The sequence below is a fragment of the Pomacea canaliculata genome, linkage group LG9, assembly GCF_003073045.1.
Source record: "Pomacea canaliculata isolate SZHN2017 linkage group LG9, ASM307304v1, whole genome shotgun sequence".
In the NCBI taxonomy this organism is placed as follows: domain Eukaryota; kingdom Metazoa; phylum Mollusca; class Gastropoda; order Architaenioglossa; family Ampullariidae; genus Pomacea; species Pomacea canaliculata.
In genome coordinates, this window is record NC_037598.1 from 12,672,555 (window position 1) to 12,697,385 (window position 24,831).

Here is a 24,831-nt window from a genome sequence, read left to right on the forward strand (position 1 = left end):
CAGCACCAATATAAGCAAGACAGGACCAACGTGGAACGACAAGAGCCCGCTGGATTTAGTTTGCTCTAAATTTCATCGGCTCTGAAAACAAAATTCATCTTCAGACGGAGATAATTATTGATAGAGCTTTACTCTGAAGTGCCATATGCTGTGTCTCACTCACCCTTACACAGAGGTAACTGCCAATTCACGTCACAGAAGACACTCCCTTGGTCTTTGTCACAGGTAGACGTTACCTCCCATACATGCCACACGTTTTCAGCCACAGTTTCTCCTACAACTCTTGACAGTCGCAGAAGAAACAAAATTACGCTTTCTTCGCTTGAACCAACCACCAAGACTACTCGGGCAGAGAAATTAAAAGAAGCGGAAGAGGAGTATACTGCGGAGACAAATAGCTTTACCTTTCCAGTTCCTCTGAATGACCATCGTCCCTCGCTCGTTGTGTTTGTTAAGTAAGAAAGATAATACATCTATCATCTATATTTCAAGAATTGCATCAGAATCAAAAGTTTAAATAAACTTTAGCATTGATCAGTACCGATATGTAGCTTAAACAAGATACACTTCCTCTACCCTAAATAATAACACGTCTGTGGTACCAAAAAGTTCGAAAGCTTGTCACGAGAGAAGCACAGGGTGCAGAAAGGAAAAGGGATTCTGTGCTCTTTGTCTGACCGTTACAAAAATGGAGGTATTGAAAACCTGTTTTGCAGGACACAACACGTACCGTTGACTTTGTCACAGAAAGAGTCAACCCGCGCAATTACAGCAAGTCTGGTACAGTTCACACCATCTCCGTCAACACATTCCTGACCCAGTACTTGAATTTAGGCTATGTCAACAAGATGAGAGCTTCTATTATAGTATAATTCAAGTATGTGAGGTCACTAATACGCTCGATATAACGGAATAAGTGTACTTTTTATATTTTCATAACTCAAAGAACAAGAAGAAGAAAAGAGAAAAAAACAAAATGAAGAATGTAAAACAACCGCGCCATACATGCTTACCACGAATTTTCATTAAACCAATCCACGTTTTGTATCTTGATGACTTGCAGAGTCCATAGCTGTAGGAAAAAACAACCTTTAGATGCAGCAAATGAGTGACACACCTGACCTGACGTTTCTCTCACAATTTTCGTGTTTTCTTGCGTCTTCCACTTTCTACTCTCTCTCACTGATATGTGTACTATCGATCTGTGACAAGTCATTGTTGTCTGTATTTGAGACAATCAGGCGTGAGCATGCATTTATTACTGCCTATGAGTGCTTATTTAGTATACAGCCATAATCAAAGGACTTCTACTTACACCAGTGTAGCTGAAACCACTTTACAAGGATGTACAACCTACCTGTCGCCTTTGTTACAGACACGAAGATCTAAACAGTTACCACAGTCTGTGTTACAGTTGAAGCTCCTACCACCCGTCACACCATCTGGAAGAGAAGCCGCAGTCTCTTGATGTTAAACAGCTACTTATTACAAATTATATTTCACATAGGAAATGACTTTTTAAAAAAAATTGACAGAACCTAAACACAAATATAAACAAAAGTCCAAATACTATACACACAGTCACAGCATCTCAATGTGTAAGCCTCAAGTAAAAAGTAAGTTAGAAGGAATGCAGTTAAAGATTATAATCACTGAGCTCTACGATATTTACTGGTGTGAAAGATGTACACAAGAGAAGAGTCAAAATCTGTAGACAAGGAAATTTGTATGAAATTTGCATTTGCTTACCAAGGTTACAATAATATGATGTTTTACTCTATCACTGATCTTTTTTTTCAGTAAATTAAAGAAAGTGCACCACCTTGGACAAGTGTGGCTGGAAGCCTAGTCTACAGAACTACAACTGCCGGTGTGACTTTGTCAACACACAGGCTGTTAGCACAGTGACCACATGTTCTCTTGAGGATTTACCTTGTCCTCAGAATCCAGACAAAAACCTTTGTTCGCACATCTTGTACAGGATATTCCCAAAATAATACCATTAATTTTATTGTGTGATTAACCCAAATATAAACAGAATACACTAATCTCTTTAAAAATTCATGTGCACTCAGGTGTTAATATTCTCCGTACGCTTGAAGGAGTGAGCAGTGCGCGTGGCTAACATTCTAATAATACTGTTTAGATCAGTGGTTCTAACCAGGGTTCGATCGAACCCTAGAGGGTTCGGTTGAGTGTCTCAGGGTCAGCGAAGCCTCCGCCACTTAGGTGAGACACACCCGCAATTCGTGATGACACTAAAGAAGGGTTCTCGATGAATGTGTATATGAAACTTTGTGGGTTCGGTACCTCAAACAAGTTAAGAACCATTGCTTTAGAGTAACAATGTGTAACGAATAGAACCATGTACGCAAAAGTTATGCCTTGCAATGGTATTATATATACACCTACACTGTAGTATGAATGTTGTGGCGGTGTTGGAACTAGTCAAATAAGGACTTTTAAAATTGTATTTTGTAATAGAAAGGACAGAATTTAAAAATTTACCGAATGACACCTTACGTGGGTTAGTTTTGAAAGTTATCCTGCAATATTTGTAGACAAAATTGAGGGTGCACACAAAAGATAGAGATCATTACTAAGAGTAGGATTTCTATTATGTGCAAAGCTCCGTTACCAGCACCGCGGTATACACAAAGTTTTGTGTACGTATCTAGAACACACTGGCCGGAAGGCAACGGATTCGTGCTTTAGATTGTGATATATGGATTTATAGTGAGATTTATCCTCGTCTTTAGTGCCTAAAACCTAATGAATAATTCTTCAATTTTAAGTATAAAAGTATACTGACCTTTACACAAGGGTAACTGGAAGCCGGTCAGGCAGGTCGCACAGCTGCCGTCCACTTTGTCACAGACAGCACCACCGGCACACTGACCACAAGTCTGTTGACAGTCGTTACCATACCAACCGTCTCTACACACTGCACATGCACATACTTCACTAGTGTTTTCGACATTATTCTGTAGCTTGTAAACATCAGCTCATTCTCTCTCTCTCTCACAAACATACATGTGCACATCCATGTTACTGTTTTCGACATCGTCTGGATGTGTTTACCAGAGTTTACAAAGTTAAAGTTTATTGTTATGTACGTAATCACCTAAGATTTTAAATTTATGTTTTTGTTATTATCTGTATATAATGATCGATTTATGTTTATGTTGCTCCTGTCTTTTATAGATAGATACAATGGGGAAATATAGATTGATTTTATTATTCCTTTTCACTGGGTAAAACCTATGATATATTTCTTGAATCTTTAGCATAGACAGTGTACTGACCTTTACACAAGGTGATGAAGCCGGTTCTGGCAGGACGTACAGCTGCCGGTCATCTTGTCACAGACAGCACCACCGGCACAACGACCACAAGTCTGTTTGACAGTCGTTACCATACCAACCGTCCCAACACACTGCACATGAATACAAACTTCATTAGAGTTTCCGACATCAATCTGTAGCTTGTAAACATCAGTCGTCTCTCTCTCTCTCACTCACACACTTATGCACAGTCAGGTTACTGGAGCTCATGTACTTAATATTTTCGACCTTGTCTGCATATATTTACCAGAGTTTATCTAGATAACGTTTATGGTATGTACAAGCATAATCACCTAAGAATTTAAGTTTCGTATTTCTGTTATTATTTGGATATAATGATTATAGTTTATGTTGTTAATGGGGAAATATTGATTGATTTATCCCTCGTATTTAGTGCCTAAAACCTGATGAATAATTCTTGTATTTTAAGTATAAAAGTGTACTGACCTTTACACAAGGGTGACTGGAAACCGGTCTGGCAGGACGTACAGCTGCCGTCCACCTTGTCACAGACAGCACACCGCACAAGTGACACAAGTCTGTGACAGTCGTTACCTACAAACCGTCCCTACACACTGCAAGGAAAACAAATTCACTAGAGTTTCCGACATCAATCTGTAGCTTGTAAACATCAGTGTCTCTCTCTCTCTCACACACACACTTATGCACAGTCACGTTACTCGAGCTCAGGTACTCAATGTTTTTGACATCCTCTGGATGTGTTCACCAGAGTTTACCTAGATAACGTTTTATGTTACACATATATACATATATAATTACCCTAAGATTTTATATTTTATGTTTATGTTACTATTTGGATATAATGATTATAGTTTATGTTGATCCTGTATTTTTGCATTATTGACTTAATGGGGAAATATTGATTGATTTATCCCTCGTCTTCAGAACCTAAAACCTAATGAATAATTCTTGAATTTTAAGCATAGACAGTATACTGACCTTTACACAAGGGGAACAGGAAGCCTGTCTGGCAGGACGTACAGTTGCCGGTCACCTTGTCACAGACAGCACGACCGGCACAGTGACCACAAGATTGTGTACAGTTGTCTCCATACCAACCGTTATCACACGCTGCACATAAATAAAGTTAATTTAAGCGTTTTCGATGTAATTCTTAAGGTCAACCCATTTGTTTGAGCTAAACCACAAAAAACTAAAACCGATAAACATAGATGTCATAGATTGACTAGTCCGTCTGCTCGTCTTCTTCCGCAGATTCATGACAATGTCATCCTTAGAGTTTGTCACTGGATTTCTCTGTATGTCTTCTATGTTTGTCTGTTATTACTTATTTGCACATTTGTTTGTCTGTCATATACTGTCCATGTCTCTTACTTGTCATAAGCGTTGATAGCATGTTACTACGTAAGAGTGATTGTGCCCTAAATAAATCACAGGTTCATTACAGTTAAAAAAAATTGTTTGACGAAGTTGACCTGTTACATGAAATAGTTTTGTAAGCCATCCAGAAAAATTTTATTACAAAATACTTTGATAATAATATAGAGATACATATGCTGCATTATTACGTGTCATGGTGTTCCTTGTACTAATTATACTCGCATTTAACAGACTTCAAAACTATTGCTGTGCTCATAGAGCAATTCTAAGCATTTCTTTTCTTCTATTTCAACTGTTTTCTTCTATTGCCAGTGATACATTATCCTCTCTTTTTGAGATAAATGAATAAGCTCTAGGTGTTTGGGATGTAAAGAAAAAGGTTTAAGATGAAAAAGATTTGTTTATTAATTCATTGACTTACACTATGCACATTGTGGAAAAAAGAAAGTTCCAAAGAACCGTATCAATGTTCACACAAATTATGAATTAATGATTTTGTGAATGTGAATTGGTATTTCCTGTATTTGAATTAAGAGCTTTATGCTATGAATTTCTTCTTGTCTGAGGCTCCTGGTAATTTTGTACTGATCAATTTATTTTCTTGTTTCTTTAAAAAAGAAATACCAGCCTTCACAGTGTGGCAGCTTGAAGCCGGTTTCACAGGTCGTACAGTTGCCGTCCACCTCGTCACAGACAGAGCCGCTGGGACAGTAAGTACAGGCCTGTGTACAGTAGTGTCCATACCAACCGGCGTAACACACTTGAGCTGGGAAAGAATACAGCAAACAAACAAACAAACAAACAAACAAACAAACAAACAAACAAACAAAAAAACAAACAAACAAACAAACAAACAAACAAACAAACAAAAACTTAATTTTCACACGTCATATTACAAAACACACACACACACTCGCAATCTCCCGCCCTAGACGAATTCCTAGAAGCGTTTGAAGAAAATGTTTAAAAGAGTACAGTGTACGTACCCCACACCTCCACCTGACAAATGTTCATCGTTTCACCCGAGTTACTGTCTTTTGTAATTTTGACAATTCGCCCTACACGACCAACTGTGATGTCATATTTATCGTTTGTCCATGTGTCGTATCTGGTGAAGCTTTTGACGATGTTGTTATCAAGGAGAATGTTAACTTGAGTCATCCTATCTATATCTGAAGTCAAACGAGACAATCAAGTACATCAAGTAACACCAATTGTTATGTTGTCATAACTTCACACAGCTTTTAGGACATGATCTTGAATAATGAAAACGATAGTTCTAGGAGTTTTGATGAATCTACAATCAAAGGTGACATGAAACAAGGCATGTTACTGAACAAATAATAAAGTCTATAATATAGATGAAGTCTTTAATATGTGATGATGAAATTAGTTTGTATACTCTGGTAAATTATTATATAGTTAAACATATTGAAGATAATTTTTAGCTAATCCTAAAAGAAATTTTAAAACAGCTATAATGATGATGACGATTTAAAAAAAAATCTGTAGTTTGACGGGTTAGGAAAAAACCAGACTCAGTGACTTAAAGTATTATCACAACATCATCTCACAGCCAGTTCGACCGTAGATCGTCATCGTGCTGATGGTGAACTCAGTCCCCAGGTCCACCCACCAGAAAGGTGAGTTGTCGTAGCTCGCAGTGTGGATGCAGTTGCCGGGATAATTGAGGTCTCTGATGTTTCCATTTATTACCGCTGAGCAGGTGTCCGAGGGATTCCACGTAGAACTTATGCCACACGCTTTGCCCATTGCAACGTTTTCTGAAAATGTGTTTAAAAGTACAGTTCTAAAATAAGAGACACTAAGAACTCAGAAAACGTGCAGAAACATAAAGAGTGAACTTCATCTGAAGAAGTAGAAACTTGAACTGATAATGAAGAAAACAAAAGCTTTATAGACAGAAATGTAATAAATTTCATAAGATTATAAAGGATAAATTGCCGGTAGTGCTGGTAGAGGTCCACATCTTTACCAGACACAACTGGTGGTTTAGAGATCGCGTCGTCGTTTCATAAGACAAAAGACAAGAGAAAACGAGGTTAAGAAAGACGAGAGAGGTAAGTGAAATACATATTGATTGACTGATTGACTAATTGATTGATTGAGTAGGGCATTGGCCCTCTTTGAAGGGGTCTATAGGATAACGGCACAGTGTACATATTATTATATTATGTACATATAGTAGTGCGTAATTAAATAAGGCGAAAGAAAAAAAAAAAAGGGGCGCGCATGCTATAAAAGAGACTTCCGGAAGCTGTCTATAAAAACTGGGGAAAACATGTGGCTGTCTCTTCGTCCCCCTTTCTCACTTCGGAAGTGAAAGGAGCAGAGAGGAGGATCGAAAGATGTGCCGCTTGGTCAAGCTTTTTTCTTTTTTGTTTTGTTTGGGGGAAGGGGGGGCAAATTCCATACTAACAGTGAACGACGTTCACATTCTTGCCTCCTCAGTATATTTTTTGAGGGGGGTGGCTGCCTCTTCCCCCCTTACCCTCCAGGTTCCCACGCCACTATAGGTATCATGCGTGTTATCGACGTTTGTCATGAGACACTGTGTGCTGTACTAGCATTTAAAGATATTCCAAGACTTCATTAAGATAGTCGTTAACGATAGTTTTGACGAAACTGCTCAGTACCAATGTACTCACGTATATGCGTGTCCTGGGCAACACACAAAAAGAATATTTGTATAAACATGCACAGCTTGAAAATCTCCTCACAGACACGGCCACCATCCTCGAAATGACAGGTCTTGCTTCTTACTGGTTTCTGAGATGTCGTTGAAACAAGAGACTCACGAGGAAACTCAATGGGATCATTACTTTGTCAACTTTATCTGGCTATTGGGTAAAAAAAATGCTAACAGAGACAATACACTATTAACAATCACAAGGTGAAATACCGGTAAAACCCAGACTGAGGGAAGCCAAAACCTAGCTAATGAAACTAGATATTTCTTTTCTATTGGGCACTGACACGAGAGTTGTAAGTCCTTGTAGTCTGGATGTTTTTTTTAGTGTTTTGATCCTCTGTGACGGTTGGTTAGACTCTTAGATAAAAGTATATCTGACTCCTTTCATTGATTAAATTTTTGTATTTTTGGATGGCATTTTTAGACCCCGCGAAATCCACAATAGTTGTTTTTGGACAAAAGAAGAATCGTGAAATCAAATGTTAGAGTTTCGAACATGAGGAAAATAAATGTTTTATAGACTTAAAAAATGTGGGATGAAACATGTGACTCACTCTCTTCTGTTATTCCGCTTTTCCATATGAGAGGGACTGAGTCTCTAGGTAGAGACAGAGACAACCCCACGTGTTAAAAGTAGGTCAGTGTAAGCAATGTTAGTTTGATGGTTGATTATTGGTGCTTTTTTTTATTAATTTATAAATTTAGTTGTGTTGAGTTAATATGACTGTGATAATGCTGTCTTCGTTCTCTTTGTGTAGTTCTTAACATTTTGCTTGGTGAATATGTTGGAGACCAACCCGGTTACACCAGTAATTATTTAAACACATCTTTTAACACGGTTCAGGAATAGACCTACTTTATTAATTTTCTGTCATCAACCACAAATTTAACGGAATATTCTACCTCTAGCAAATAAAAATAATAAATTTAAATAGAACGTTTCCCGTGAGGTCAATGTGCTTCACAAGACAGAAGAGGCAATAAATGGCGAGGCATTATGACAGGGAAGGGCTTAGAAAAACAAAGGCCGGATGAACATGTCCAGGGTGCTGGGTAAGGTGACCAGACGTTTCGAAGGCGAAAGCGGGACACGTGCCGATGATGGTGTCGTCACCGTCAAAGAACGCCGAAAAAAGTGATTTTTAAAGACAACCGGGACATTTGATGGACTTGCCAGAAAGCCAGAAAGCGGGACATTGGGCGTCCCGCCCAATGAGCAGGCGGGACACGATGTCAAAAGCGGGACTGTCCGGCCTAAAGCGGGACGTCTGGTCACCTTAGTGCTGGGTGATGCAAGAACACAAAGAGGAGAAAGTAGCAATGATGATAAACTGATGACAGTAGGTATATGTGAAAGAGATTGGCTTTAAGTACAGACTGGAAAGCACCTAGCATCTTCACTAAACGGAGAGACAGTACATTTCAAATACCGGGAGACAACCAAATAAAATCAGCGGCGGCTGCAGCTCTACCCGGATCCCCACATTTATTTCACTGTGTGTAGTTAGACCACATCTTCCCTGTGACTAATAATACTCACTGAGACATTTAGTTTCAAGTCCTTAGGTTAAATTTTAACAACAAAACAGAGGAAAGCATTTCACGCAAATGTACTCACGCATGTGTGTGTTCTGGGCAACACACAAAAGTAATAATTCGGCAATCACAGTAAGTCTGAGGACCTGTATGTATGTACAGTCCGCCATTACTTCCAACTGACTTCCTGGTTGACGATGTCGTCTAAGAAAAGAACGTGAATGCACAAGAAACTGTCGTCCTCAAACTGACTTACAGTTACTTTAAAATTTATCCACAAATTAATCTCTAGCATTGTTTATGACCCTATTTAATTATTCAACTTTTTTATGTGTCTTTACTTTTCATAAGTCGTTCCTGTGTGTGTGTGTGTGTGAGGGTTGAGTAGATATATAGATGTATAGGAGAGGAGACCAGTGGGTGGACTGTCTTGTTCACGAGAAAACACAGGACAGGTGCACTGGTGCAGCACAAAGGTCGCATCGACCTTAACCCTTATCGTTTCCTACTTGAGTTGTCAATCAGGTCTTACGGGAGGGATTGTTTGTTATGGAACTTATATCCGGGTGCTGGGGAATTTGTCCATAAAAATTATCTGTAAAACTACTTGTGTTGCACTGTGTAACTCTTAATCATTGAACGTTGTAGTGTGTGTGTTTGTGTGTTTGCTAACGTGTGTGCGTTATAACAGACGATGTGATAGGTTAAGAGAGTGTGTTGAACAAGTTGTCATTTAAGTAGATAAACGATGAATTTGTCAACTATCTTGTTTACACGAATAGACTGGCACTGAGGTTCACATCAAAGCACAGTTAAACATTCGTCAAAACGTAGTTTTCTTGTAGTTTAAAGGCAAACATGTCCTCATGGAGACCGACATAACTAAGCCTCCAAGATGCCTGAGGTAATTATATCTTCAGAAATCTCCTTTTAGAGATGGTAACTATGATTGTGAATTAAGATTAAGTTTTATTCCGTCTAAGAATGAAAAAAACTTCCTAGTGTATGATATTGCAGGATCTGTGTATTGCATTTTTGTTGCTTTTTATTAATGGGTAATAAAGGCAATTTAATCTACTTTCTGATTTTCTGGCTCTCGCTTCTTTCATGACCACATCACAAGTCAACAAGTTTCAAGTTTCATCCCGACACAGTAATTTTCTCTTTTGTCTTGCTGTGTCATCCCATAGCATCTCCACACAGTTTAACAACCATACCCCTCCTCTAGTCCCCATATCGTCTTCATATCAAGTCACAAATCAAGTCACAAGTAGTAACAAGCAGAAGTCAAGCTTGTTTCACTGTTAGTGATAAGACAAAATACTTTTGTATGAGAAATGTGAAACCGTGGTTTTGAAAGTCGGATGATTTTTACATATTTCTTGTAGCTGGTCTGTTTAGTTCGCTGTAATTTCTGAAACAAAACTGTTATATGTACCCTCAGTCACTATTGCTAGCTAAATATATAGGAAAAGTAAAAAAAATACTTACTTCACGACTTTGACGAAATTATCTTCAAGAAATATTTCAATCTTCAATACAGGCGAAAACAGACATTACTGAGAGGAAAGAAAAGGAAGGTAACAAACTCTAATATATTAAAAAGAACGACTGTGTTGTCAGGTGATAAGACCTTTTTATATTCAACAGATAACATGCAACCATTGAAACATGTCATGATGGGAATTCCAATTCACTCACTAAAAAAATAGGATTTTTTAAAACTCATTCACTGCCACAATCGTTAAACTTCACATTTTTGTGGTTATCTCATCTGTATGGGCTGTGTGTGTGTTTTAATGTTGAGCTAGACTCGTCCATGACAGCAGAAGTGTACTAGTGGTTGATAAGGTGCAAAAAGTAATTTGTAGCAGGGGTCAAAGAGAAATATTTCAAGTCCTGAGCTGTTTGGCTTTTCGCAACTAGCGCGAGCTTTGTATTACTTGGTTGTCGTGAGCTACACGACCTTTACACTAGCAAATGTGAGATCAGCCCGATGTTTACAAAATGTGTTTGAGTAAACAAGGAAATTAAACATCAGAAAGGTGAACAAGGGCGAATGTAAGATGAGGGAAAATCCCTGTAGAAGATCACTTTTTCCTTCCTGTGTGCAGCAGCTTAGCTCTCGACTGACTTGTTCACAAAGACGGAAGCTGATTGCTTTGACTCACCTGACCCAACGGTCGTGCAAGCGATAGAATGACAGGTATTGATAGAAGAAGTCATTAGGTTATCATAACCGTAAACATGAGCTTGTCCACGCGATGGCTTTCAGAATAAAACTCAACGATAGTTATTGTAGCTTAGTGACAAAGCGTTTTGCTGTTGGTATTTACAGGTCTAACAAAAATATTTGTATTGATAAATAAATTATAAAAACTAATAATACAAAATGTGAAACGGAAGCATACATCTGTATCGAAGGAAGTAAATAATTAAATATGCGAGTACAACTAAATAAGAAAAACTAAACTAATTTCTATGAGAGATGCAAGGGGAAAAAAAAGAAACGTGGCTGACATTTTCTTTCTCGAAATAAAGCATTTATTATTATAAAATGAAAGCAGATACAATAAAACAAACAGAGATTTGCCTTAAGCCACACTCAGGATATAAAAAAATAATAAAAATGACACGTTTATGCTTTCAAAAGACCAACTAAACAAACTTTCCAGAAGAGAATGGTGGCTAGACTAAGCGCTGTTCAGATGGTGGAGAATGTTTTCCACGTGGCGCTAACATCAGAAATGAGTGTCAATCAGCACTTACTGTCACTTCATGTTGCTGACAATATGATTGTAAAGTACAGCAATTGTTAAGTGTTTTAGGTAAATCTTGTGCACAAGGCAGTTGTCCACCTCGATACAAAATATCACAGCTTTGTGACTCAGGTAAATTCAAAGGGAACAGCTGTTGGAAGCTGTTGAATAATTGATGACATGGGCTATAGAACCCTAGCCACTGTCTGCTTGTATTCATGTGACAAATGTCTTATGTGTACAAAAGGTGCAAAAATATAGTGTTTTTTTTAAAGGAAATAAAGAAAATAAGAAAGTTATAATTTATCGCAGAATTTGCCATAAAACAGCTATGACATGAAACATTTAAAAATGTTTACTCTTTGCATATTACTGCTGGCTCAAACTTAAGCATGCGAACCATTTAGTATAATCTACGTAAATATTTAGAGAGGTATAGCTACACACATACATATTAGACCACTTTCACTTGTTCACATGTTGACTGTGAACATGTCCAGCTTCCTTGACAGTTCTTATGAAGACTAATGGTATTGCAGGTAGCTCTACTGTTGTCACATATGTTGTGCGTGTTGTGGACGCTGTGGAAAATGCCTTGGTATTCAAATACAACAAAGAAACGTTCAAAGGACTTTCCATCTCAAGCCGGTTATTTGATGTTAGACATCGTTCGATGTTAGACGAGAGAACATCATTCTCTGATTATATAGTCTTTTAAACAGAGATGACTTTGCCCACTTATTGCAATCAATATGCGTAGTCATATCACATATGAAGAGAATTACAGCAGGTGAGTTGTTGACCTCGTGAACTTTCTGTTTGTGCTGACGTCATCAGTGGGCGTTAGCATGACAGCGTAGCGACGTGTAAACTGCTTTGCTGTCGTCATCAGGGGCTTTGAGTGCGTCATAGATGTTGATGCTGTCGCCGATGTTGCTGTAGTCTGATGTGTCGTCTGCCTTTTTGTCTGGACGCGATGTTGGCATAGACGGATCTAGATCAAATAACTCATTGCTAACATATCTCAAAAGTCAAAGGTTATAACGGATATAATTTTTACACAAGACACTGACCCTCGACACTTTCCCCATATTCTAATCTGGGATTGTATGCGGCATCAGACTGGGAGTATTTTGGAAAACCAGATGTACAGGGGCCAATGTACAATATCATTTACTATACAGATTCATCCAGAGATAAACTGTTATTTTGACGGCAGTGAGTTTCTATACATTTACAACGAATACCTTAACTTACAATCTGATATCTACAGTTATGTCGAGAAGACCATGGTAAATATTGTCGATTCTACAATCTAGAGCATGAGAATGGGAACACAACTGGTGATATAACATTAACCAGACTTAATATGAGCAGTATAAATATAATTACCTGCCACACTCGTCATCGAGATTTCATAAGGTGAACTGTCAGCTTCATTTGGTTGTTGAGACCGCGATTTTCTTAACCTCCTGAAGTATTTTAACACATTCAATAAAATTTTGTACATTTTACTTGAAAAAAAGTACATGTCCAATAATGATTCAGCTTATGAACTAACAATGTTCAGAACTAGAAATAATAAATAAGATCGGCAAAGGCGTCTTTAAAATGTTTTGAGAAAAACTACTTAGACAAATAGCGAAGACTAGTTTAAAAATGACAGTCACACGGTAAATGTTGTTGTCGGAGTAGAGAAATGTAAAGAGCAGTAAAAGTCAAAGTCATGGCTGAAGCAAGGCGGTAAAAACTTCAAGAAGTGTGTCCATTGTTTGGAGATCAAAGAGAAGGTTGTTCCAAAGAACACTGCCAGAACATCATAGGCATGTCTTTAATAGATAGATTATTGGTATGGGAATATTGAGCTTGTGAAACCCTTTTATTATTTTGATAAAGAAGATAGTAAAAACTCTATGGGGAATTTTGCCTGTTAGTATTTCTCAAGACGAGCATATTTTGGTTGAAGTTTTATCTAGTCAGTAGAGGTGGAACTCTTAGAGACGGTGAACCGTGAGGCTGTATTTTTGGTTTGAGTCACACCGACTTGATAGAATTCTTTGAACACTAACAAGACGCCTGTGCTATAGTTTTGACTATTGCTAGGACCAAGACAATGTTGTCAATAGTAACATCTAGAATTTTACTGTTTTATAAAGCTGCATGGAATTATTGTCCTCATCTCGATTCTCATTGTTTCCTCTCATTTGTCTAGATTTCTTTTCTTTTGCCTGTTTGCAGAAACAGATGAAACATAAAAAGAAAACTGAAGCGTGTTCCACTGTTAATTCTCACTTTGTTTTAACTGGAACAGACACAAGCAGAAATACTTTAAAGCCCCTTAAGACGGTGCACTTTTATTTACCTCAGCCACACAACGACGATGACTGCAACAACTGCAGCAACAACTACAGCCAAGACAGGGCCAACGATTGAACCAACAGGAGGACCGCTGGACTGAGTTTGCTCTAATGTCACCGACTCTGGAAACAAATGTTATCTTCAGAGAAAGAAAGAAAGAAAGAAAGAAAGAAAGAAAGAAAGAAAGAAAGAAAGAAAGAAAGAAAGAAAGAAAAGAAGAAAGAAAGAAAGAGTAAAGAGTAAAGAGGTGACACATGACTTATGTGTACAAGGCTTCGCAACATCAGTAGTTTGATATAGTTTGTAATAGTTTTTAAGAGAAAAAAAATGAATACTTTATATTCTTTACGCCATCAAACTTAGCAGATAGAAATTTTCTGAAACGTACTTTGAAGCTGCTGAACGAGGTAGATGACAGACAGGGATGGGCAAACTACTTTTAATTTGTAGCCGGCTACACTACAGCTACAATTTTCCAAAAAGTAGCCAGCTACTTTGGGCTACTTTTAAAAGCGTGATGTTATAAAAAGTTAGCTGTAGCCAGCTGGCTGTAGCAACATACACAAACATCAAACATACACACAAAACACTATTACTTGCTAACACAAGAACTGGTTTTTATATACATTGACCTTTATTCTGATCTGAGACCACCAAAAACTCCATATTAACAACAAAATGCAAAGGTATAAAACAAACTTTTGACTTAGTGCTGATAATTTGTGAATACTGTTAAAACAAATGTACATGCTTTCAGTCCTTCATGGAATTGAATTTGACCAGAACTTTGGCCTCGAAGTTGCTGTCTGTCACCCTAGTGCGCAGCTTTGTCATGATAAGTCCTGCCAGACTGAACTATCTCTCAACCGCAGCACTGCTTGGCAAGACGGTGTTGGTGCGCAAAGAGATTTGTTTGATTGTGGGCTATTTGTCCAGTTCACTGACATTCTGTGACAATCCAGACATCAGGAAGGTAGTTGTCTCAGGGGTGCCGGTAACTTCTTCATAAATGATGAAGTCTGCCTGTTCAGCTGAGCACTTGGTTGGGGATTGGACTGGCGTGTCCATCAATGCTGCCTCTGCAGTCAAGAGGGATCTGCATTTCTCACGCAGGGTTTGGTCCCCAGTCCACATCAACTTGCACCTGAAACAATAATATGCACAATAATTAATGCTTTGTTTAATTTGGTTAATTTTTTTCCTTATTGTTGTTTTTTAATTAATTTTATAAAATGTACTGGTTTTTATGTACTTATTTTGATTTGTAGGCAAGTGTCAAAAGACCAGTGACAGTGAATATTATGTTTTTTTTTTTAAATCAACACCCCCCCTCCCCCCACCCCCCGTCAAAAGTTTATTTTTTAATTTATTTACGGATATTTGTAGAAGCTTATTCTCGTGTAATCTGAGCTCTAAGCGCTTCACATTCTTCTCATTCTCAAAAGGACAGTGACACAGAGTAGCTTATAAATGAAGAAAAAATACATTGAAATAACGATAACTCTCCCTCACCTTGGGTTCGACACAGTTGCAAGCAGGGTGTCTTGGTCCTTATAGGCATCAGCAAATCTGGTCTCCAACCCATTCAGGACAGCAGTAGCTAGGGGACCACAGATTTCTAGCTTGGACTTCTGTTGCTTGATGCGGATTTTGAGGGTGTTGAGCTGAGGCAGGAGGTGTCCCAAGCCCACGCACTTCTCGCCCTGCAAGTAGTCGAGGCACATGAAATTTGAGTTATGTGACCAAGAACAAAAGATATTAATTGTGGATACATCACCCTACTTAAAATAAAACTATTAAAACAAACAAAAAAGGAAGAAAAAAAAAAAGTAAAACTTACCTCCAACATTTGGTTCGCCGTTTTCCTGCTCATTAACTGCGTTTCCTGGCCAGTGAGTCTGGACACGAACTTTGAAATCTTCTCGTTCTCCAGCATGAAGAAGGACAGGTTGCATTCCAACAGGTAATCAAGGACGGCGGAATTGACGTCTGCTTAGCTGATGGTACTCTTGTGTTCCACTTTGAAGAGCTTCGAGACAGAGGGTTGGTCGTCGTCTTCCCTTTTCCGCTTTCGTGACGTTTCCAAGTCTTGAGTCCACTGCCTGGCAAGCAGTGGATGTTTCCTCTAAAATAAACACATGAAAATGAAACAAAATTTTAGAAGTCCATTCACAATCACAGCAAGTTTCTACCAAGCTAATTGTCATATTAAATTACTAGCATTAAATATAAAATCCTTCAAGCCACCATACTGTTCAAACGTCCTCCATGCTCTTTTCATACAAACAAACCAAAACACACACACACTTTATGACAAAGAGTAAATAGATAGTACAGAAACTGTAAAGACAGCAGTATGATCAGTCGTCGCCCCTGCGGTAATCACGTTGATGCAACCCCTTACCTTTCCACAATCTTTACAACATGTACACTCCTCTATTCCAAAAGCAGACAAGCTTGAAGAATAAACATGAAGAATGAAGATCGATGAAAATCTCAACGAACTTACCTGCAAGTGCGTTCTCAAATTAAACGCCGACGTCTTGTTCGTTGAGTACTTTTTCGTGCTGCCGCACCCATTCTTGCATTTGAAAGTACATGTATACCCACTTTCTGTTGCTTCACAAAATGTAAAGAATTTCAAGTAAGGCTCGAAATTGATGGGTACGTCCATCTTCGTTTTTCAAATGAAACAAAATACCTGGCAAATCGCTCCCGCCACATGGACGACACAGTACTTGCGGTTACTGAGCGTGCGAGACACGTGGTGTCTGACTGTCACAACACCGAGCAGTGAGAGCAGTGGCTGTCGTCGTCTTGCTCACACGCTGTCGACGAATGGTCGTGAAAGTAGCCAACATGTAGCCAAGCTACGGCTTCTTTCTAAAATGTAGCTACGGCTACAAGCTACTTTTTAAAAAATTGTAGCCGGCTACACTACAAGCTACAAAATTTGTAGCTGGCTACAGTAGCTGTAGCTAGTACTAGTCTACAGCTACTCCCATCCCTGATGACAGATTCACCGACTACGAGTCAAAGATTTTCAGAGATGCTTGGTGTCTGGGTAGACTATGTATTTCTAATTCAGAGTTTGTCAGTATTTTATTTCGTCAGAAAGTAGCTGCAGAGCTGCATGTGAGAGGCTGTTTTTTACATTAATGTAGATGTTTTTTATGACCAGTAATTTCTGAAATATGTGTTGTCTGAAGTGCACGAGTGTCTACACACCTTTACACAGAGGTAACTGCAATTCACCGTCACAGGAAGGACAACTCCCATCGGTCTTGTCACAGGTAGAGTTACCTCCAACACAGTGTCCACACGTTTCAGCACAATTGTCTCCAAACCAACCATCTTGACACTCTGCGAGAAAGAGACATTATGACAGATATCTGCATTAAACAAACAAAGACAATCGGGAAGAAAAGACTAAAAGAAGGCACAGAAAATGTCAGCCTTTCCTGTGAATGAGTCTCGCGTGATGGTCTGTGGGGACAGAAAAAAGTTCTCTCCTATATTTCAGCGTGTCCAATCCAAATCAAAAGTTAAAAAAGTCTTTCAGACATGCAATCAGTACTGCACATCGTATCTTTTCAAAATTAGTGTACACATCCCACTACCTTCATATGCCGCGTCCGTTATACCGAGAAAGCCTGACTGCTTATCCGACAGAGGGAGAGCGAGAAGAGAAAGGAGAGAGGGATGCTGTAAGATCAAGTGTTTGTCTAACCTGTACAAAATGGAGGATTGAAACCTGTTTTGCAGGAGACACAGGTACCGTTGACTTTGTCACAGAAAGAGCCAACCGCGCAGCTACCACAAGTCTGGGTACAGTTACCACCATACCTTCCGTCAGCACATTCTGTACAGGGATACAACAGTACTTGACATTTTAGAAGTCTTTAATTTGTGAGGATAAGATATTAACACTGATGTTATTAAAGGTTATTATTGGGCACTAAACGGTTTTGATGTCAAAAGAGACCACTACAAGTTCAAATTTTATATTTCATAACGAAAGAAAAGAACAAGATGTTAAAGAAAAAAAAATGAAATCAAATAAATGAAAATGTGAAACTACTGCTTCATACACGTTACACGAATTTTCGTAAGCCAATCCAGAGTATTATCTTGATGACTTGGAGAGTATGTAGCATGTAGGAAAAATGTCTTGACCTGCCAGCAAACGAGTGACACACAGTCTGAAATTTCTTGGTGTTTCCTTGTGTTCTTCACTTTCTCTCTCTCACTGGTTATGTGTATTCTCTTATGTGACAAGTAATTGTGTGATGTATTTGTATCGTTAGGTAAGCGTAATTTGTGTACTTGCCTATGTGTGCTTATTTAAGTATACAGTCATATCAAAGACTAACCTTTACACAGTGGTAGCTGAAACCCTGATTTACAGGATGTACAGCTGCCTGTCATCTTGTTACAGACAGAAGCATCTAAACAGTGACCACAAGTCTGTGTACAGTTGACTCCATACCACCCGTCAGCACACTCTGAAGAGGAAAGCAACAGTCTCTTGGTGTAAACAGCTACTTATTTGGAATTTTACATCAGGAAATTGACAGAACCTAGAGACAAGTTATAAAACAATCACCTTATACGACATCTAAATGTCCATCATCAAGTAAAATGTTAAATTAAAAGAATGCCACGTTTAAAAATATAGTTATGTGCACTGAGCTCTACCGAGTATTTACTGTGTGTGGGAAAGATGTACACAAGAAAAACGTATAAAATTGTGTAGACAAGAACAGTGTGATATGAAACTTGCATTTAACTTCCAAATCGATATAAAATTAATTATGTTTTACTTATTGCTCATCATTTTATTCTCAGCAAATTTAAAAGATACACCTGCCTTGACAAAGTGGTGGCTGGAAGCCTGTCTGACAGGAAGTACAACTGCCGTTGACTTTGTCACACACAGAGCTGTCAGCACAATGACCACATGTCTGAGTACAGCTGTCTCCATACCAACCGTCTGCACATACTGTGCAGGAATATTCCGAAAATAAAGCATTAATTTTAACGTGATTTCACACAACTATAAAAGCACACACACACACACGCCAAATTGACCATATACGCCGTGGGTTGCCAACAAGAAGCAAACGTGTCTGTCCCATCGTGCATTTGTTTGTTATGTCTACAACGTTAAGGAAGATTCCTGTTTGTTCCTCAAACTTTACCTTACTACGAGTCCGGTTATGTACATTTAAAACGCTGAATGCAAACGAAAATGAGAAAACAACCCAAAGATTAACTGGAATGTGTGATTGCCTTGGTGGTCCGAATCCAATGATATTGTGGGCAGGGCGTTAACCACCCCCTGGCATTTTGTAACACAGATATGGAGTTTTTAAATATTATCTTGTAACAGAAAGGACAGAAATAAAAACTTTACCCGAATGACACCTTACGTGGGTTAGTTTGAAAGTTATCCTGCAATATTTGTAGAATAAAAACACGAGGGTGGAAAAGTTGATATACTTGCATGTCTGTGGACACATGTACTACATGTAAGAACAATAACTGATCTTTACAGAGTAGAATTCTATTTCAGAAGACGTACACATGCTGTTTACCAGCCACCAAAGGTTTGTGTACAGTTAGTTCTATACCATCTATAAGCAAACACTGCAAGGGAAGGCAACGGATTCTTTATTTAGTCTGTTATAAAATGTTTAATGTAATTAGTATTGGTAGAAGACTGGAGATGTACGTAGAGCAATTATATGCTATAACAAAATATTAATAAATGTTCACTGAATTCTTTCCACTGGTAAAGGTACAGGACAAAACAAAGTGACATTATTTAAAGTCATTCACAACTTTTCATAAAGTACATGTCATTACTCATTGAAAAAAAACCCAACAATTTATTACGAATGTTCGGGCTGTACACAGGAGAAAGACATACAATGAAGAGGAAAAAGAAGGTGATATAAAACTTACCTTTCATTACCAGAGTTGATGTAGACAGTTTTAATCTTAACTGAATACGATTATGATGTTTTTGCTATTAATTGTATTTTGGGAGAACTCTGACTTATTTACCTCTTCATTTATTTTGCCAATGCCGAATATATATATATATAGTTTTATATTTTCAGAATAAGAAGTGTACTTACCTCTACACAAGGGTAACTGGAAGCCAGTCTGGCAGGACGTACAGCTGCCGGTCTTCTTGTCACAGAAGGAGTCACCACCACAGTGACCACAGACTTGTGTACAGTTGTCTCCATACCAACCGTTGTCACACACTGCACATTAATAAAGTCTAGATCATTGTTTTCGACGTAATTCATAAAAATAAATCAATTTGTTTGAACTAAACCACATACAAACATAACAACCAATAAACATAGATGTCAATCGCTGTGATTGACTTGTCTGTCTGCTCGTCTTCTTCTACAGATTTATGACAATGTTCATCCTTACAGTTTGTCACCTGATTTCTCTTTATGTCTTCTATGTTTGTTTGCACATTTGTTTCTCCTTCATATACTGTCCATGTCTCTTACTTGTCCTAAGCGTTTAGAGCATGTTCGTATTATTTTGCCGAAGTAACCTATTACATGGAATAGTTTCGTAAGGCATCCTACAAAATTTTATAACAAAAATACTTTGATAAGAATATACAGATACATATGATGCATTATTATGTGTCATGGTGTTCCTTGTACTAATTATACTCGTATATTGTTAACATCATTTTTTAACAGACTTCTTTAAAGAAACTATTGTTATGACAATAGAGCAATTCTAAGCATTATATAACTGTTATATTTTACAGCGGTGATACATTATCTTCTTCTTCGTGGATAAATGAATAAGCTCCTAGGTCTTTGGGATGTGAAGAAAAATATATAAGATGCAGTAGTTTTGTTTATTAATTCAGTGACTTACTTGCACTATACACATTGTGGAAAAATTCCAAATAACCGTATCACTGCTCACACAAACTGTGAATTAATGATTGTGTGAATGTGAATTGGCATTTTCTGTATGTGAATAAAGGGTTTTGTGCTATTAATTTCTTCTTGTCGTAGACTGTTGGTAATTGTTTGTGCTGATCAATTTATTTTCAGATGTTTCTTTTAAAAAAATACCAGCCTTCACAATGTGGTAACTGGAAGCCGGTATAGCAGGTCGTACAGCTGCCGTCCACCTTGTCACAGCCAGAGCCGCCGGGACAGTAAGTACAGGCCTGTGTACAGTCTCCATACCAACGGTCGTCACACACTTGATCGGGAAAGAATACAGTTAACAACTAAAAAAACTTAATTTGCACTCAAGTCACAAATATTACAAAACACACACACACCACACACACACACACACACACATACAGTCATACACACTCACACTCGCGATCTCCCGTCATGGACTAACTCTTGGAAACGTTTTAAGATGATTTTAAAAAGTACAGTGTACGTACCCCACACCTCCACCTCACAAATATTCATCGTTTCATCCTTGTTATTGTCTTTTGTAATGTTGACCACTCGCCCTACACGACCCACTGTGATGACATGTTTATCGTTTGTCCATGTGTCTTGGCTGGTGAATCTTTTGACGAGGGTTTTATCCAGGAAAATGTTAACTTGAGTCATTCTATCTGTGTCTGAAGTCAAACAAGAAAATCATGTCGATTAAGAAAGACCAATTTTAATGTTGTCGTAACTTATCAATCTTTTATGAAACAATCATAATTAATAAAAACGATAGTTTTAAGAGTTTTGGTAACATGAAACAAGACATTATTACTGAACAATAAATAAAGTCTATAATATAGATGTAGTCTTTAATATGTGGTGATTAAATTAGTTTGTACCCTATGACAAAATATTATATCATAAAAAATAATGAAGATAACTTCAGGTAATCATAAAAGAACTTTCAAAATAGTGATAATGATGATGACGATTAAAAAGTCTTTAGTTTGACGGGTTAAAAAAAAAAACCAGACTCAGTGACTTAAAGTATTATCACAACTTCATCTCACGGTAAGTCCTTCCGTAGATCGTCATCGTGCTGATGGTGAACTCATTGCCCAGGTCCACCCACCAGAAAGGTGAGTAGTCGTTCTCTGCAGTGTGGATGCAGTTGCCGGGATAATTTAGGTCTCTGTTGTTTCCATTTATCGCCGCTGAACAGGTGTCCGAGCTAAAGTACTTAGAACTGATGCCACACGTTTTGCCAATTGCTACGTTTTCTGAAAATGAGTTTAAAGGGACAACTAGTGCTTTAGAGAGCGCGTCGCTGTTAGAAGAGAGAAAAGACAAGAGAAAACGAGGTCAAGAAAGGTGATAGATGTAAGTGAAATACATAAACTGATTGATTAATTGACTGAGTAGTGCCTTGGCCCTCTTTGAAGGGGTGTATAGGATAACGACAGTGTTCATATTATCATATTATGTACGTATGGTAGCGCATAATTAAGTAAGGCGAGACTTCCACTGACCACGTGACCTGGACTGTCATTCAGTGGAAAGACAACCAAGGGTGTACATGCTATAAAAGAGACCTCCGGAGGCTGTCTATAAAAACTGGGGGAAACATGTAGCTGTCTCTCCTTTCCCCTTTCGAGAGTGAAAGGAGCAGAGAGAAGGACCGAGAGATGTGCTGAAGACAACATGACAGTTTCCGATCTTAAAGATACTTTGATGGCAAACATAAAAATTTGAGTGAACGTAAGAGTTCGGACCTTTGAGTTCAATTGTTATAAATTTGTTTTACAATTAATAAAGTATTGGTAGGAAGAATAATATGCATGCTATGGATTATTATCATTTGATACTTATTCTTTGCTAGCTTCTCTTCCATTCTATCTTTCCATTCTACTATCCTTTTCTTAGCTATCCGCTGTCTGTCCTATGTAACAAAGGCACGTGAATCCCAGTATATCGTGTAAGGGGTGGTACCCGTTTAGGTCTGGTAGCGATCATATCAATTCCACCGCATCTCAAACAGCTGCACTTTACACAATAAATTTGGTAAGTGAACACCTTTATGTACTCATTTACTGTCCATTCCATTATCACTAGGTTTGTTGTATAGTCTCTGGCCTTGGGTTTTGGTGTTTTGTTTCTGTTCCATTAGGCACTGACACGAGAGTTGTAAGTCTTTGTAGTCTACGGGTTTATTTTAGTGTTTTAATCGACGGTGGAGTAGACTCTTAATAAGAGTATTTCTGACTCTTTTCGTTGATACATTGCAAACGGTGTTTTACAGTAGACAACAAAACAATAGGAGATTTAGAATTTGAGTATTTTCGTAATGACACTTCAGACGCCGTGAAATTTAAAATCATTGTTTTTGGTAAAAATCAAACGTAGGAGTTTCGTACACGAGAAAAATAAATGTTTGCAGACTTAAGCTTTCAGAATTACACATGACACACAACTGAGAGTTTAATAGTATAAACGTATTGTAAAGTCTCTCATGTATGTTCGCGCTTATCATCACAAATCCCGTTTTCGATTGCAGACTTTGACTACGATGATTCCTGTTTGGGAAAGGAAAGAGAAAACTTCCTAAATTATAATGTAGCAGCAGTCCGCTGCATTTTTGCTGCTCTTAAATTAACGGAAAGTAGAAACCCGTTTTTCTACTTTCCGAAATGTTCCCTTCACTAGAGTAAAATGTGTAATTTTATTTGCTGAATGTTGGCTAGAAATAATAATAGGATAATTCATAGAAATATTTATAGCACATTTCCCCACATGGAGGTGAACTCCATGTGCTTTACCACATACGACAGAACAGGTACTGAGGCCATATGACAAAGAAGGCCTTAGGCACACAAAAACACAGGCCGGGTGAACATGTTCAGAGACATGAAAAAGCACAGAGGGAAAAGTAACCGGGAGGATACACTGATTACAGTAGGTATATCTGAAAGAAGCTGTTTTTAAGACTAGAAAGCAAGTAGTGTTTCCACTTAACGGAGAGACAGAGTCAGTACATTCCAGATAGCATAGGACACCAAATACAATCAGCGGCGGCAGAACCTCTACCCGTATCCCCACATTTATTTCAGTGTGTAGTTAGCACACGTCTTCTCAGCGACTATTAGTACTCACCCAGACATTTACTTTCTTATGGTCCTTATGTTAAATGTTTAACAAAAATCTGATGAAAGTATTCAACACAAATATACTCACGCCTGTGTGTGTTCTGGGCAACACACAGAAGGAATATTTGTGTAATCACACCGAATTTGAGGACCTGTAGGTATGTACAGCCCGCCATTACCTCAACTGACTTCCTGGTTCACGTGAAGTAGTGTTATCCTGAACATGAAAGTCAGTTCGAGCTATTGTGCACAGTAAACTGTTGTCCTCAAACTGACATACAGTTATTTTAACTTTATCCATAAATAACTCTCTGACACTGTTTGTGACATACATCGTAGCCGACATTTGTTCATTGTTGGGTTTTTAAGTGTGTCTTTGCGCATGGGGCATTGATGCGTGTCCGTAGCTCTATTAAGCAGGATGTGTAGGAGAGGGGACCAGTTGGCGGACGTCTTAGTCAGTAAACACAGGACTGGTGCACTGATGCAGGTTAAAGGTCAGATCGGCATAAAATGTCATCGCATCTTTCTTCAGTTGTCATGCAGGTCTTCCGGACGAAATTCCTCTCAGTGTTAAACGTTTGTCGTAAGACTTATATCCGGGTGTTTGGGAATCTGTCCATAAAAATGATATGTAAAACTATTTGTGCCGCACGATGTAGCTTT

General features: G+C 38.2%; 4 protein-coding genes across 10 annotated transcripts in view; all 4 read right to left on the reverse strand.

The window, feature by feature from the left end:
* Positions 1-24,421, reverse strand: part of LOC112572684 (cell death abnormality protein 1-like) — a 54,571-nt gene extending 30,150 nt beyond the window's left edge. The window contains exons 1-3 of the mRNA XM_025252489.1: positions 24,254-24,421; positions 22,093-22,302; positions 21,526-21,711 (exon numbers count right to left, since the gene is read on the reverse strand). Coding sequence (XP_025108274.1) covers positions 21,526-21,711; positions 22,093-22,302; positions 24,254-24,341 — 484 coding nt within the window. The 5' untranslated portion in view covers positions 24,342-24,421. The remainder of the gene's footprint in view (positions 1-21,525; positions 21,712-22,092; positions 22,303-24,253) is intronic.
* The window catches only part of LOC112572661 (receptor-type tyrosine-protein phosphatase kappa-like), a 503,329-nt gene that overhangs the window by 38,159 nt on the left and 440,339 nt on the right, over positions 1-24,831 (reverse strand). For 2 of the 3 annotated variants that reach the window (XM_025252436.1, XM_025252438.1), the window contains 2 exons: positions 20,216-20,347; positions 18,943-19,074 (listed from right to left, as the gene is read on the reverse strand). The exons of the other annotated variant lie outside the window; for it this stretch is intronic. In XM_025252436.1, the coding sequence (XP_025108221.1) occupies positions 18,943-19,074; positions 20,216-20,347 (264 nt within the window). The remainder of the gene's footprint in view (positions 1-18,942; positions 19,075-20,215; positions 20,348-24,831) is intronic. 3 annotated transcript variants of the gene reach the window in all.
* Positions 1-24,831, reverse strand: part of LOC112572662 (receptor-type tyrosine-protein phosphatase mu-like) — a 122,989-nt gene that overhangs the window by 18,112 nt on the left and 80,046 nt on the right. The window lies entirely within an intron of this gene.
* LOC112572698 lies at positions 2,813-11,327 on the reverse strand. 3 transcript variants are annotated; one of them, XM_025252510.1, is made up of 9 exons: positions 10,447-11,326; positions 9,038-9,159; positions 6,281-6,490; positions 5,693-5,878; positions 5,335-5,472; positions 4,305-4,436; positions 3,792-3,919; positions 3,306-3,436; positions 2,813-2,944 (listed from the first exon to the last, which is right to left on the reverse strand). In XM_025252510.1, the coding sequence occupies exons 2-7, from the start codon at positions 9,123-9,125 to the stop codon at positions 3,900-3,902; spliced, it is 774 nt and encodes a 257-aa protein (XP_025108295.1). In that variant the 5' UTR covers positions 9,126-9,159; positions 10,447-11,326; the 3' UTR covers positions 2,813-2,944; positions 3,306-3,436; positions 3,792-3,899. The 3 variants fall into 3 exon arrangements, with proteins under 3 accessions (XP_025108295.1, XP_025108297.1, XP_025108296.1); XM_025252512.1 differs by lacking the exon at positions 3,306-3,436 and having other exon boundaries at positions 2,813-2,906; positions 10,447-11,327; XM_025252511.1 differs by lacking the exon at positions 3,306-3,436 and having other exon boundaries at positions 10,447-11,327.